The 15,431-nt window shown below is 43.6% G+C and overlaps 1 protein-coding gene across 2 annotated transcripts in view; it reads right to left on the bottom strand.

Annotated features, from left to right (window-relative positions):
• Positions 1-2,242: 2,242 nt before the first annotated feature.
• WDR59 (WD repeat domain 59) overlaps positions 2,243-15,431 on the bottom strand; it is a 92,699-nt gene continuing 79,510 nt past the window's right edge. For both annotated transcript variants that reach the window (XM_032853957.1, XM_032853959.1), the window contains 3 exons: positions 13,468-13,594; positions 13,171-13,313; positions 2,243-3,058 (listed from right to left, as the gene is read on the bottom strand). In XM_032853957.1, coding sequence (XP_032709848.1) covers positions 2,823-3,058; positions 13,171-13,313; positions 13,468-13,594 — 506 coding nt within the window. In that variant the 3' untranslated portion in view covers positions 2,243-2,822. The remainder of the gene's footprint in view (positions 3,059-13,170; positions 13,314-13,467; positions 13,595-15,431) is intronic.

Raw genomic sequence — 15,431 nt, 5'->3', positions numbered from 1 at the left:
CTGCTAGCTTTAGGCTTTGTTTGTTGTTCTTTTCTAGCTCCTTTAGCTGAAGGTTGTGTTATTTATTTAAGATTTTTCTTGCTCGAGATAGGCCTGTATTACTGTCTATTTCCTCTTAGGACCACTTTTGCGGCACCCTAAAGGTTTTGGACAAGTGTGTTTTCATTTTCATCTATTTTTAAAAATTTTTTCTTTTATTGCCAGGTGGACCCATCCATTGTTTAGTAGCATCTTATTTAACGTCCACGTATTTTTTGGTCTTTCCAGATATTTTCTTGTGGTTGACTTCTGGTTTCATAGCTCTGTGGCCAGAAAAGGTGCATGGGATGACTTCAATCTTCTTGTATTTGTTGAGACCTGTTTTGTGGCCTCATATGCTATCTATACTGGATAATGTTCCATGTGCACTTGAAAAGTATGTATATTCTGTTGTTTTAGGATGAAATGTTCTGAATATATCTGCTAAATCGACCTGTCCCATTGATATAATAGGGAGGTTAAAGCCCCCTACTATTAATGTATTATAATCATAGACTAGTTCCTTTATGTTTGTTATTATTGTTTTATGTATCTGAGTGCTCCCATGTTGGGTGTACACATACTTACAATTATTATACCTTCTTGTTGGATTGTCCCCTTTATTATTATATAGTGCCCTTCTTTTTTTTAAAGATTTATTTATTTATTTGAGAGAAAGAGAGCAGAGGGATGGGCAGAAGAAGATGGAGAGAGAATTCCAAGCAGACTCCATGCTCAGTGTGGAGCCCAATGCAGGGCTCGACCTTTAGGTCTAAAATGAGTCACTCGTAGGTCACATATGAATGGGTCTTCACCCCAAAATCCTCAGTAAGAAATGAATTTACGCTGTGACCCATTATACATATATGCGAGTGTGTACATATACATTCATAAACAGGTCACACAAAATGGTATTTATCCTTTTTATGGTACACACTCATCGTTTCTCCTCTACTCTATTTCATTTTTTTAATGCTGTTTTTTTTTTAAGATTTTATTTATGTATTTGACAGACAGAGACCACAAGTAGGTGGAGAGGCAGACAGAGAAAGAGGAGGAAGCAGGATCCCTGCTGAGCAGAGAGCCCGATGCGGGACTCAATCCCAGGACCCTGGGATCATGTCCTGAGCGAAGGCAGAGGCTTTAACCCACTAAGCCACCCAGGCGCCCCTAATGCTGGTTTTTATATACTAAATTGATTTCACAATCCATTACTGGGTCCTGACCTATAGTTTAAAACAGGAATGTACAACACATTTTGAGACACGTACTTATATTTCTTAAGTTAATCCACTTGGAATTGTAAAATTCTAAGAAACAAATACATATTCCAGTAGAAATATGAAAAATATTTCTCTTTCCTGGCACATATAATATGTGAAGAGTTGGAAATCATTCTGAAGAATAAAATAGGTGGACATCTGAGTCACAGCCACTTGGAATGCAGATAAACAAAAAACAGAAAGTCTGTGAGGGAGCCCAAATGAAGAGTGGTAGGAACTTATCGGAACTCAGCCAACCTGCCCAGTGGCAACGAGAGACTGGAGTATCAATGCTGTGAAGCCAGCTCATTTTCCTTTTGCTAAATGAAATTATTAAAAGACTCCTGGGATTGGGTTCCTGGGGGGGTGTAGCCAGTTGAGCATCCAACTCTTGGTTTTGGCTCAGGTCATGACCTCAGGGTTATGGGATCAAGCCCCACATCAGGCTTTGTGCTCAATGCAGAGTCTGCTGTAGATTCTCTCTCCCTTTTCCTTCTCCCCACCCCTCCACACCAGCCCTGTGCTCTCTCTCTAAAATAAATGAATAGGGGCGCCTGGGTGGCTCAGTGGGTTAAAACCTCTGCCTTCAGCTCGGGTCATGATCTCAGGGTCCTGGGATCGAGCCCCACGTCAGGCTCTCTGCTCAGCAGGGAGCCTGCTTCTCCCTCTCTCTCTGCCTGCCTCTCTGCCTACCTGTGATCTGTCTGTCAAATAAATAAATAAAATCTTTAAAATAAAATAAATGAATAAATCTTAAAAAAAAACAACTCTTGGAATTGGAAAGAAACTTAAAATATCAAATTCTATTTTATCCCATCCAACGATAAGAGTAAATCAGCATTCCTTTGAAAATCTGAGCACTGACTTTGGTCCTATCCCAAAGAGTTAACTTCAATTAGAAAAACGATTAAAAACAATTTCATTAAAACACTGTTCAATCATCTCCTTTTTTTTCTCCCCCAAACAATGACGTGACTTTTATTAGCCAAGGGAGAGCAGCTTGAAGAGAAATAACAAACATAAGATACATCTTTAGGGTCCGTAAGTACATCATGTATTTATAATTTAAGTGTCACTTTTAAAAGGCTACTATCCATCAGTTCATTGAAACGTACCAATTTGTATCACAGACTCCCTTATCAACTGAGTTAATGTCCACTGTCCTTCGGCTCAGGAGACCATCCTTTGTATCCGACCTTGGTCTGAAATGGCATCAGGAAGGATGCTGTTCAGTGGTTTAAGGTTCACACCTTGAAGGTAAACATGGCTCTGGAGGCAGGTGCTTTACTTCAGGAAGATTTCCACCTGGCTCCGTGGCTCTGCACATCTGTCCCCTCCTTCCCGGTGACCTCTATGCCACCAACAGCCAAACGGAAGAGAAGCAAAAGCTCGTGCACAGCCGGTGCGGTGGCAGTCTTTGAGGGGTATGTGCTCCAGTCTGGTTGGGAATGGCTTGCTGGAGCCTCCCTCCTGGTGAAGAGCTTATCATCCAACATCCATGGAGTCCTCTGGGATTGGCGACAACTTCCCTGGTCCATAAGTTCAGAATGTGCTTTCAAGCAGGCAGTGACATCCACACCCGGTGGGACACACCTCCTGTGTCCGAAACCACTCCATCATGTGGCTGGTGTGTCCACCATGCCCGCAGGTCAGGCAGAAATTGGATGATCCTCGTACCGCCACGTGGCAGATGGCACACTGGAATGTGAAGCCTTTGCAGATGGCACACTGCGTGCCGCGGACCTCACTCCGGCAGTGGCTGCAGTACACACCGAACTCTGCAGATGGGTGGAGGTGGCCAAAACAAGACACGCGGAAGGTTAGTTCTGCAAAACGCAACTGGGCATGGTGAGTGAGAATAATGTCTTCATGTGAGGAGTCTGCAAGATTCTATTACAACAAAGATTCTTTTTTTTTTTTTTTTTTTTTAAACAGCAGATGCCCTTCTTCCACAATCTTGCTAAGTCTTGCAAAGACACGCTGCTGTCACTGCAGGCTGGGTGCAGGGGGACAGTGCAGGAGATGCCTGGCTGCTGGGAGGGCCAGGGTGAAAAGCCCAGGCGATGGCTACACCTCATCCTCTCCTATGCTGACGACTGCATGGGCCTGGCTCACAGAGGTGGTCACCAACTGTTGGCTGACAGAAGGTCACTGAAGGACTCAGTGACACCCAGCAACACCTGATCACTGTCACCAGTCCTCCCTATTTGAACACCAAAGACCAAGTGGCACAGATGCGCCGTGTCAGGATCCTGCAGTCAGGACCGCCGGGTCCCCAGCAACCTGGAAGAGACCCCGAGGGCTAAGCCCACCACCTGCATGTCCTAGTGCACCTCGGGCATGACCCTGAGTCCAGGTGGCCCATGCGGACCCCCATCTCCCCTACCCAGCTTCCAGTGTGCTTCCCCAGGAACAGACCATGGCTACACACTCTCCTCCGACGGCGCCCTCTGTCTGGCCCTGCCTAGCGCCTGCTGCCTGCCGCCTCTGCGGGCCACCGCAGGAAAGGCTGCTTCCGTCTGGGGTCCCGAGGAGCGCTGGGGCGGCAGCGGCAGGCCCACGCCCCATTACTGCCTCAAGATCATCACCTCTCCCCTGGAGGAAATGCCACCTGGCTTCGCTGCCCTTGCCTCTTCACTGCCTGCACCTATGGCACTCTGGACAAACATTCCCAAACCCCTTTCTCTCAGGACTTCTGTTCTTGGTTTTCTTTCTTCTCTTGACCCCAGTTCTTGGCACCATCCCCGGTGCCTTCAAAACCCAACCCCTGAACCTCTGCACACCCGACCTCCCCAGCAAGTGCTGCCTTCACCCTTTCTGGTGACAGTTTCCCTTGAGGCCAGACCGAATGACATGGGCCAACATTATCATCACATTTTTGGAAGTCTCCCCAACTCTCCCTCCATGGCACGAACCAGAACCCCCAGGCCAATGAGCGCTACTGGCTGCCTACCCCACATCTGCCCCCAGCATTCCTGAGGGAAGGTGCGCCCGCAAGATATGCTTCTCACTAAATACACAACAACCAACCAGTAGACTCCCAGGGCTGCACCGCGGCGGTGCTGCCATTTTCCCGGGGGTGCTTCTTGCCTCCACCACAGTCCGTGTGCCCCTGCACAACCAGCGCTCCCCTCTCTCACCTGCTGGCCTCCCCTCTTCCCTAAGAGAAGCCTTCATCTCTAGCCACCAAACCTTCAAATTTTCCTACTTGTTTCTCTTTTCCTTCTACCTCCTACACCAGAGGAAGGCTTTTTTCTTGAACCTGAGCCAATTTCTTTGACTCAGGACAAATGGCAGTCACAAAAATGTACCAGTAAAGACTTTTAAAATACATGGTAACCAAGGAAAAATTTTATGATGGTCCTAGTTCAGGTAAATCCTGAAATTAATTAGGCTGGTTTGATAAGTTTGGTGAAAAATAGCCATGTCTTGTCCCTCTATGCACAACCTATAGGTAAGAGTTTGGTTTATGTTCTTGTGAAAAGCCTAATTAGTTTAAATTCTTGAATTTCCTTTACTGGTTTTATTGGTTGGACAAGATTCAACCTTTAAAATTATGAGAACATGGAAGTTATGTATTCAATAAATTGAATTATGCCTTTAAAGGGGGGTTGTTCTTTGACATTTGGGATAACTATAAATGAAAACCCAATTATTCTCCAGATCTATCTGTGTAAAATTATTAAAATGTCATCTCCCTGAAAAACTCAGTATGTCATTAGTAACTGTGTTTCTTCATACTATGTCAGCTTAAATATGATCTCTAAGATTGTTATTAACTTTAAGACCTGAACTAATATTTCATTTAGTTAATTAATGAGTCATTTAGGGACATGTAGCCAATTTCTAAGTGGATATAAATTCACAAAGATAGGGAATACAAAAACACTAAGTCACTACGTGTAATTTTAACATTTTTCTCTTGCCTCTTCTTGTTCTACGTAATGGAATGGCCATTAGTTGAGAAGGACTGGCACGCATCTGGGCCACGGTGGTGTACAGACTCACTTCCTGTCACATGTGGAGATACAAAGGGATATAGAGTTTGTATGAAATCACAAGCTGTCAAGGTGTCTTTTCCAGGAACCCTGACAAACTTGGGGAATCTCAGGGAAGGAAGCATAGGACCACAGGTACAGGTTTTGCATGGGAAAGCTGGCAGAGGCGAAACAGAGCATTCCTGGTTCTCAATGGACAAACTAATAAGGACAATAAAAATACGTCTGGCACATAAATGATCAAATTATGACTCCTAAGGCTTTATGAAACCCGCAGGCAGAAGCCAGCTCCCAAGGCTTAATTAACATCACATGACTCTACATACAGAAGAGCTATGTGTATTAATTACCAGCAATTACACAAATGTAAATAAAACCAGCAAGATGAATAAGATGTTAAATTAACAGACATAGAAGCAGAAAGTGGCGGAACAAAATTTAGGTGAGCAGACACATGCCTCTGGGGCAGGATTTGGGGTGCGTCCCAAACACCTCACCTGTGCCGCCATAATTACCAAGCACCACAACCACAAAGGAAAAAAAAAAAACTAAAATCAAAACAAAACAAAACAAAACAAAAAAACCCCACAAAATAAAAAATCATCTTGTAGAGGAGGAGCAAGATAGCAGAGGAGCAGGAGACCTGAATCAGGGCCCAGGAGTTCAGCCAGATAGTTAGAAAACCGTTCTGAACACCTACAAACTCAACAGGAGATTGAAGAGAAGAAAAGCAGCAATTCTAGGAACAGAAAATCGATCACTTTCTGGAATGTAGGACGTGCAGAGAAGTGAATCTGAAGCCACTGGAAGATAGACCACGGGGGGAGGGGCCGGCTCCCAGCACATGATAGAGCAGAGCACAAAATCAGAACTTTTAGAAGTCTGCTCCACTGAGGGTTGTCACTCCAGAAACTAAGTGGGGGCGGAGCCCTTGCAGAGACACTGTGGTCTCAGGACCCTCGGGGTCATGGGAAGATGGGGGTGTCTGAGTGTGGCAAAGCTGCCAGGTATCGGACCCGGGAAGCCCGCCTCAGAGTTGGAGCCAAGATCAGGGTTCTCAGCTCAGAATTACCTTAAACCGGGATGAGCCGGCAGGGGATGCACAGGTGGTAGATCCCTGGATCCGGGCAGATCCTTTCTCTTCCGGGAGAAGTGGAGCGCGAGCACGCTGAGACTCCAAATGGGGCCAAGTGCCAGAGATAGAAACACTCGGTCACAGGCCAGGTGAGCATGTACCACCACCAGAGAACAGGGAGACGGGAGAGACTAATGGCTTTTCTCTGAGGGAGCACTGAGGAGTGGGGCCCCAGCTCTCGGCTCCTCTGGCCGGAGATTGGGAGGCCGCCATTTTCATTCCTGTTCTCCAGAGCTCTATGGAAAGCGTTCAGGGAACAAAAGCTGGCGAGAGTGAACCTGAGCAGATTACTTAGCCTGACCCCTGGCAAAGGTGGTGCAGTTCTGCCTCAGGCAAAGACATTTGAGAATTACGGAAACAGACCCCACTCCCAGAAGATCAGCAAGAACATCCAGACAAGACCAAGTTCACTGATCACTGAGAACTGTGAAACTCCAGAGCTAGAGGAAAGAAATACATAGAATTCATTGCTTATTTCATGATTCTTTAGTCTTTCAAAATTAAATTTTTTTTGAAGTTCACTTATTCTATTTAATTTTTCCTCTTTCCTATTTTAACATTTTAAACTGTTTTATTAAAAATCTTTTAATTTTATCTTTTTAAAAATCTTTTTAAATTTTAAATTTACCCCTTCCTTATATTTAACCTTATTTTTTGTATACATATAGGTTTTTCTTTCTTTAAAATTTTGGGATACAGTTTCTTCTAATAGATCAAAATATACTCTAAATCTAGTGCATGGCTTTGTTCTAGTCTCCAGCCTGGTCACATTCTTCCATCTTTTTTTTTTCTTTTTTTAGCCAACTTCTTATTTTATCAATTCCTTTTTTAGAATCTTTTTAAATTTTCATCTTTACAGTCATATTCCATCCCTTCATCATGTTTACCCATATATATATATATATATATATATATATATATAAAAGTTTTTCTTCCTTTAAAATTTTGGGAGGTAGTTTCTTCTAATAGACCAAAATACAGCCAAAATCACGTGTGTGATTTAATGCAATCCCTATCAAAATACCATCTTTTTTTTTCCCAAAGAAATGGAACAAATAATCCTAAAATTTATATGGAACCAGAAAAGACCCCAAATAGCCAGAGGAATGTTGAAAAAGAAAACCAAAGCTGGTGGCATCACAATTCCAGACTTCAATCTCTATTACAAAGTTGTGATCATCAAAACAGTATGGTACCAGCACAAAAACAGACACATAGATCAATGAACAGAATAGAGAGCCCAGAAATGGACCCTCAACTCTATGGTCAACTCATCTTCAACAAAGCAGGAAAGAATGTCCAATGGAAAAAAGACAGCCTCTTCAATAAATGGTGTTGGGAAAATTGGAGAGCCTCATGCAGAAGAATGAAACAACCATTTCCTTATACCACACACAAAAAGATAGACTAAAAATGGATGAAACGCCTCAATGTGAGACAGGAATCCATCAAAATCCTTGAGGAGAACACAGGCAGCAACCTCTTCGACCTCAGCTGCAGCAACTTCTTCCTAGACACACCACCAAAGGCAAGGGAAGCAAAGGCAAAAATGGACTATTGAGGCTTTCATCAAGATAAAAAGGTTTTGCACAGGAAAGAAAACTGTCAACAAAACCAAAAGACAATGGACAGAATGGGAGAAGATACTTGCAAATGACATATCAGATAAAGGGCTAGTATCCAAAATCTATAAAGAATTTGTCAAACTCAACACCCAAAACACCTTGATTTAATCCAATCAAGAAATGGGCAGGAGACATGAACAGACATTTCTGCAAAGAAGACATACAAATGGCCGACAGACACATGAAAAAGGGCTCAACGTCCCTTAGCATCAGGCAAATACAAATCAAAACCACAATGGGATATCACCACATACAGTCAGAATGACTAAAATTAACAAGTTAGGAAACGACAGATGTTGGCAAGGATGCAGAGAAAGGGGAACCCTCCTACACTGTTGGTGGGAACGCAAGCTGGTGTAGCCACTCTGGAAAACAGTATGGAGGTTCCTTGAAAAGTTGAAAATAGAGCTACCCTATGACCCAGCAATTGTACTACTGGGTATTTACTCTAAAGATACAAATGTGGTGATCCAAACAGGCATCTGCACCCCAATGTTTATAGCAGCAATGTCCACAATAGCCAAAGTATGAAAAGAGCCCAGATGTCCATCAACAGATGAATGGATAAAGAAGATGTGGTATATATGCAATGGAATACTACGCAGCCATCAAAAAAAATTTGCAGCGACATGGATGGAACTAGAGGGTATTATGCTAAGAGAATAACTCAATCAGAGAAAGACAATTATCTTATGATCTCTCCGACATAAAGAATTTGAGAGGCAGGGTAGGGGGTCTTTGGGGCAGGGAAGGAAAAAATAAAACAAGATTGAAGCAGAGAGGGAGACAAATCATAAGAGACTCTTAATCTCAGGGAACAAACTGAGGGTTGCTGGGGGGTGGGGAGAGCAGGAATAGAGTGGCTGGGTTATGGACACTGGGGAGGGTATATGCTATGGGCAGTGGTGTGAACTGTAAAAGACTGATGATTCATAGACCCGTACCGCTGAAACAAATAATACATTATATGTTAATTTTAAAAAATGAAAAAAAAAATCATCTTGTAATGGAGATGGTTTATTAAAAAAGTGTTCTGTCTAGGACTATCCCTTCAAGATAAATGAAGCCTCAAGCCCTTTCTATAAATATAACCCCTCACATGAAACCAATTTTATCCCTAAAATTTGCTGCTGATATGGGATGACCCTTGCAGATGTGATGAGCCCAAGAGGAAACTGCTGGTTTCCAGCAATTTCGAGACTAACTGTAGCCCTGGTAACCCCGGAGTATTTCTCTTTCAATATCTGCTGTTGCTAGATTTGAGCAGTCCAATTCTTCCAAAGTAATAACTAATAAAGATGAAACTATGTAATGCTTTTGTCTGTGAGTCTCTCTACCAGAATCCCTCCCCCTTTGAAATCTTGCAATACCATTTGCAATGGTATTAGGACTCACTATTCATGCTTCAGGATCACTGAAGTCTCCATGAGTTCCTATTTTGCTTCTCTGATTGGAGACTTTTTGACAGCACCCCCCAAAGCACACCTCGTGTTCCCTTGCATGGCCAACAAAACCTGGCATGATGCTAATAATAATAGATGTCATAAGGGTGCAATGTATCCATTCATATATTCATATATTTTCATATATTCATATATTTTCATATATTCATATATTTTCCTGAAAACTAAATGACAAATTGCTCCAGGCCTTCATGACTCTCTCTGATAAACTTCCATGCACTTAGATGCTCTGAAAAATACAATGTCCAAATAACATTTTGCATCTTTGCATTCCCTCAAGTACATACACCAAAATAATCCATATTAAAACAAAACTTGTTTTCTGATACCTAAATCTCCATATTACTCTGGCTTGGTTTTTGTTTTTTTGGGTTTTTTTTTTTAAAGATTTTAAGTCATCTCTACACCTAACATGGGGCTCGAACTCACAACCCCAAGATCCAGAGTCACAAGCTCTACCGACTGAGCCAGCCAGGCACCTTGTTTGGGTTTTTTGTTTTGTTTTGTTTTTAGATTTTATTTATTTATTTGACAGAGAGAGAGAGATCACAAGCAGGCTCAGAGGTGGGCAGGGAGAGAGGGGGAAGCAGGCTCCCTGCTGAGCAGAGAGCCCGATATAGGGCTCAATCCCAGGATCCTGAAATCATGACCCGAGCTGAAAGCAGAGGCTCAACCCACTGAGCCACCCAGGTGTCCCTTGTTTGGGTTTTTTAACTGAAACCGCATACATAAAACTTAAAGAGTCAAATAATACTATACGTTTGATTAACAAAACTGGCATTCCCTTCCACCCCCTCGCCCATCACTCCCGGGAGGAAATCCTTCCAACTCATTTAACTTTTTATTTCTACCTTCTATCTCCAAACACCCCTTTATGAAGCTAATTTTTAATTTCCACATTTAAGCATTCTCTACTTTCCCATGGAAGCTTCTTTCACTCCCCAAATGCCCCCTAACCACACACACACACCCCGTCCCTCATCTTCCCCACACAGTTCCATTATTACTTGGCTAGATCAGCCTTCTGTTTTCACATGATCTACCTAGGTGAGCGTTACTCAAGCCAAGCCATGCACCACGACCACTTTTCCCTTCTTGCACGCTTGGCTTTTCTCAGTAACCGTCTTATTGTTGTTTGCTTAGTTTGTTTACTGCATTTGCAAACCCTCTCTCAAATGCCTGAATCTCTAAAAACAGAGCAGACACTGAAATCCACTAGCTATTTTTCTAACTTTCTCTTCTTGGAGACGATGCTCCTCAGCACCAGCCTGGAGGGGTCTGCCTCCAGGTCTGCCGGGTGGGTCTCCCTTCACCACCATCCCGACTCTTTGCCTTCCTGGATAGGCGGAAGGTTTACTTTCACACGGGGACTAATCATCTGGGGCAAGATTCTAGGGCAGAAATCATTTTCTGGAGAATTCCGAAGGCAATGCCGCCTCATCCTCTCCTTCCCAGTGTCTGGTTCGCCGCTCCTGAGAAGTGCAGTGCTGCCCATATTCCTTATCCTCTGTGTGGGACCTGTGCTCACTGGTAGCTCCCGGGTCTTTCTTTATCCCGGGTTTTTCTTCATTGACTATACTAGGTGCTTGGTGCACCCTTTCAATCTGGAAAGCTGTCTGCCTTCTCTGGAGAACAAAAATTCCTGAGTTTCTGTTGTGATAGAGGAAGGCTCATAACCTGCTCTGCAAACTGGGAGCAGGGACCTGGGGACCCTAAAAAAAGCCACCCAACAATAATCCTGTGTTTAGTCTCACCTTCGTGCCACTTCCTGAGGTGCCAAGCATCACTAAATTCTGAGCCATCAAGGTGGGGGGAGGGCGGAGAGGGATGGGGGTTCTGTTATGTGTCGTACTGTTTTTCTGCCTGTCTGTTCAAGCCCCATAAAATCAGTAACCACTAAGCTGTCTCCCTGGTCCCAAATGCTATCAACAACATGATTCTCTTTGCATGGTTATACCTTTACAGGAAAGCTCTGGATAGATGCTTGTCGGGGTGGGGGGCCTCTGGGGAAGAGGACATCGATGTGTATTCAGACCACCCTCTCCGGTGACCTTCCACATCACCCTTTAAAACTCATCTCTTGGGGCGCCTGGGTGGCTCAGTGGGTTAAAGCCTCTGCCTTCAGCTCAGGTCATGATCCCAGGGTCCTGGGATCAAGCCCCACATCGGGCTCTCTGCTCTGCGGGGAGCCTGCTTTCCTTCTTCTCTCTCCACCTGCCTCTTTGCCTGCTTGTGATCTCTGTCTGTCAAAGAAATAAATAAAATCTTAAAACAAAAAACTCATCTCTTAGCTCCTTTCAGATCACACTCTTGCTTTTCCTCAAAAACTGGTATCTCCTTCTGAGTCTGTCTCTGGCCATTCCTCTAGACTTAAGTTGCAGGTACCGGCTTCTCTCAAAGCCCGGAGTGGGTGGGCTCTTGCTCTCCCTGTACTCTTCCTCCCCGCCCCCCAGGTCCCAGGTCGATGTACCCATTCTCACAGCTCCAGGACCATCTACATGCTGAGAATGCCCCAAACTGCTAGTTCTTACCCCAGACTCCCCTTTGAGCTCCAGACTCACATCTGGCCACCTACGTGACGTTCCAGTCTGACAGCTCACACACATCTCCAGCTGTCCCAAACACACCTCTTAACTTTCTTCCAGCCTCTTCTTAGATTGTGGCACCATGACCTACCCAGTTGCCCAAACTGGAAACCTAGGAATCATCTAAGCTTTGTCCCTTCCCCTCAATCCCACATCCAGTCTGTCAGCATATCATGCGGAGTCTACCTCTAGAAAGTATTTCGAATCTACCCCCTCTCTCCACCTCTGTTGCCCATCGCTTGAGACTAGGCCGTTGATCTCCCTCTGACTACCCTAAAGTTCTTCCAACTTCTACCCCACCCTCTTCTGATCCTTTCTTCATTTAACAGTCAGTGATTCTCTCAAAATAGAAACCAGAGCATGTCACTTACTTCTTAATACCCTTTGAAGCTTACCATTGGACTCAAAATACAGTCCCAATTCTGTACCATGATTTGCAAGTCCCTAATTATCCTACAATTTAATTTGGTACCCCTCTCACTCACTGTGTTCTAGCCCTGGGCTTCCTCTCCTAATTTAATGTCTGCTGCTCTCCTCACAGATGGCTTCTCATCCCTCCACCGCAGCCTCTCAGAAAGGCCTTCCTCACACACGGCCAGACCTGGAATTCCCACCTGAATTTCCTGGAATTCACCTGAAATTTCCTGGAATTCACCTGAAATTCCCCCTACCTGCTCTACCTGTGCCAACATCCTTTTTGTTTGCTCATCAACAGTGACCACAACCTATAGTTATTTAATTTTTCTCCCCCACTAGTCTGTGAGTTCCAGGAGGGGAAGGAACATGCCAGCACTGTGCCTCACAGGGGCTCAGTATGTATTAGTTGAGTAGGTGAATGATACCCCTCCTCCGAATCAGCATCTGAGTACCGTATGGAAAATTACTTCCCCTTAGAAGAGAAACATACTCTTGTCATGAAATGCAAGGGTTTTCGGAAGGTTAGAGCAGACTCAAAATCCCTTAGACATTTCTGTTTCTAAGTGAGAAGCTGGAAGACTTTTCACTCCAAGTCTTATGTTTAAAGACAAATTAAATTATAGGACCTTTCAGACAGTGACGGGAAAAGAAAGAAATTCATATTCACCAATCCCTTTGTGAGGATCAGGAGGACAGGAGACAAACTTCAGCACCTCAGCTCGTTTCTCTCTCAGACCCCAGCGATAGAGGATTTCTCCATAGCATTTCTTAAAGTCATCAAATTGCTGGGTATTGGCTGGGTCCAGAAGCCTGGATAAAACTCAAAAGATTTCCTGTCAGTTCCTTTAAGGAAAAACGAGCTCGATCCCTAATGATCTTAACACACCTTTCTTACAGCAAGAGTCTTGATTTGGGGGACTCTAAGCATTATGAAACTGCAGCTCTCGGTGGGGAAGGTGGTTACCTTTTATTTTTGTCATGCTGATCACGTTCTCGCTCACGGGGGTCACTGTAGGTGAGACTCCCAAAGCGGATTTCTTCTGGAGAAGACTCGCCCCAAGGTGAGGAGACATGTTCTGCCTCTCTTCCCGCTGAAGCAAATCGAACAGGAAGGGAAAAGGAAATCAGAGAAGGCGTAGAAATCGTCTAGAAACTCTCATAATGCGGAGTGTGCTCAAGTTAGCCGCCAGAAGGAAAATAAGCTGAGTGGAAGATGCTGAGAAATGGACCTAAGGGGAGCTCTTTCGTAGCCTTACCTTTTTATTTACATATTTACTGTTAAGGCAACCTAATAATGAAGTGCACACAACAATTAAGCAGCAGATTATGGTAGAGTGATATAGGATATTAGATAAAGCAGTCATTATTGATAAAGACTTTTTCAATGATGTGAGAAAATGCTCATGATAAAATTGAAAACAGAACACAAAATCATATATATATATATATATAGAATGACCACACACACACACACACACACACACACACAGATTGGGAAAAGTGTTTTGGAATGCTAATAGACAATATTTCTAGGTGGAGGTTCAGTGATGATTATTTTCATCTTTAATACTTTTTAATACTGGGCATGTATTATTTTTTTAAAAGATTTATTTACTTATTTGAGAGAGAGAAATAACAAACACGTGCGTAGATGTGCACATGCAGGGGAGAGGGGCAGACAGAAGGAGAGAATCTCTAGCAAACTCACATCCCTGAAATCATGACCTGAGCTGAAACCAAGAGTTGGACACTTAACCAACTGGGTCACCAAGGTGTCCTCATTGTAATTACTTTTATCATCAAGAAAATCAAAGGAACAAGGTTTCTGTCTTCCCTGCCCCACTTACCTGAATGGGTTTTCCAAGAAAGAGAAACTTCACTTTGTTGAAACATTTTAAAATTACATAGTTGTTTTGTTTTTTTTTTTAAGATTTTATTTATTTATTTGACAGAGAGAGATCACAAGTAGGCAGAGAGGGAGGGGGGGGGGGGGGGGGGGGGTGGAAGCAGGCTCCCTGCTGAGCAGAGAACCTGATGCGGGGCTCGATCCCAGGACCCTGAGATCATGACCTGAGCCAAAGGCAGAGGCTTACCCCACTAAGCCACCCAGGTGCCCCAAGTTTCATAGTTTTAAAACTATTCTGAATATAATAAAATGACTTTTCCTGACTACTTGTGCAAACGGTACTGGTAAAATGTTTTAATGCACAACCCAGAATCATGGTTGGCAAGACAGCGATATTCTCTCAGGAAATTATTTGACACTGTACTTACTAAGCACAAACTAATGTTTTTTGTTTGGGTCTTTTTTTTTTCTTAATACTTTTTAATCTCTTCCTATCAAACTACTGTAACTATGACTTCTTTGCCTGCCCTGCCTCTAACGGGCTCCACCTTTTATTTCCAAGTCTCTGTATCTGTAGCTTCTATTCTGTAGACTAGGAAACTAAATCACCAAGCTCATTCAAGTTCTACATAAGAGAAGAATAAATTCTGAGTAAGAAAAAAAAAAAAAAGGGAAGGAAGAAAAGAAAATTAAGATGATTTTTAAAAAGAAAATTTCAAAAATCCAGAAGCCACAAATACACTTGTTCGTTAAATAGACCTTTATGGCCAGCTGGAATCAGGCTCATCTTTATTTCTCTACCTTGAAAGATGGCACGTGGGAAGAGACAGCTATTAAGTGGCCCCACCTCGTCTGGGGTCGGGCGGGGGCGGCGTGTGAGGGAGAAAGGACGAGAGTCGGGTTTACTGGAACACCGAAGTCCTGCTGCCAGTCTTTCAAGGTTACAAGTTGAAAAGCCACCCGGCCGGGCACAGACATACTAGAAACTGGCCTGTTCAAGTCCAGGCCTTGCTAACGACAGCATCCCCATCACATTAAATTGGAAGAGAAATGAGAAACAAGGAAAACACAGAGTGCATGTA

Source organism: Lontra canadensis, unplaced genomic scaffold (assembly GCF_010015895.1).
Source record: "Lontra canadensis isolate GAN:19392208 unplaced genomic scaffold, GSC_riverotter_1.0 scaffold8, whole genome shotgun sequence".
Taxonomy (NCBI): domain Eukaryota; kingdom Metazoa; phylum Chordata; class Mammalia; order Carnivora; family Mustelidae; genus Lontra; species Lontra canadensis.
Note: the sequence above shows the minus strand (reverse complement) of the source record. Positions and strands in the feature narration are given on the sequence as shown.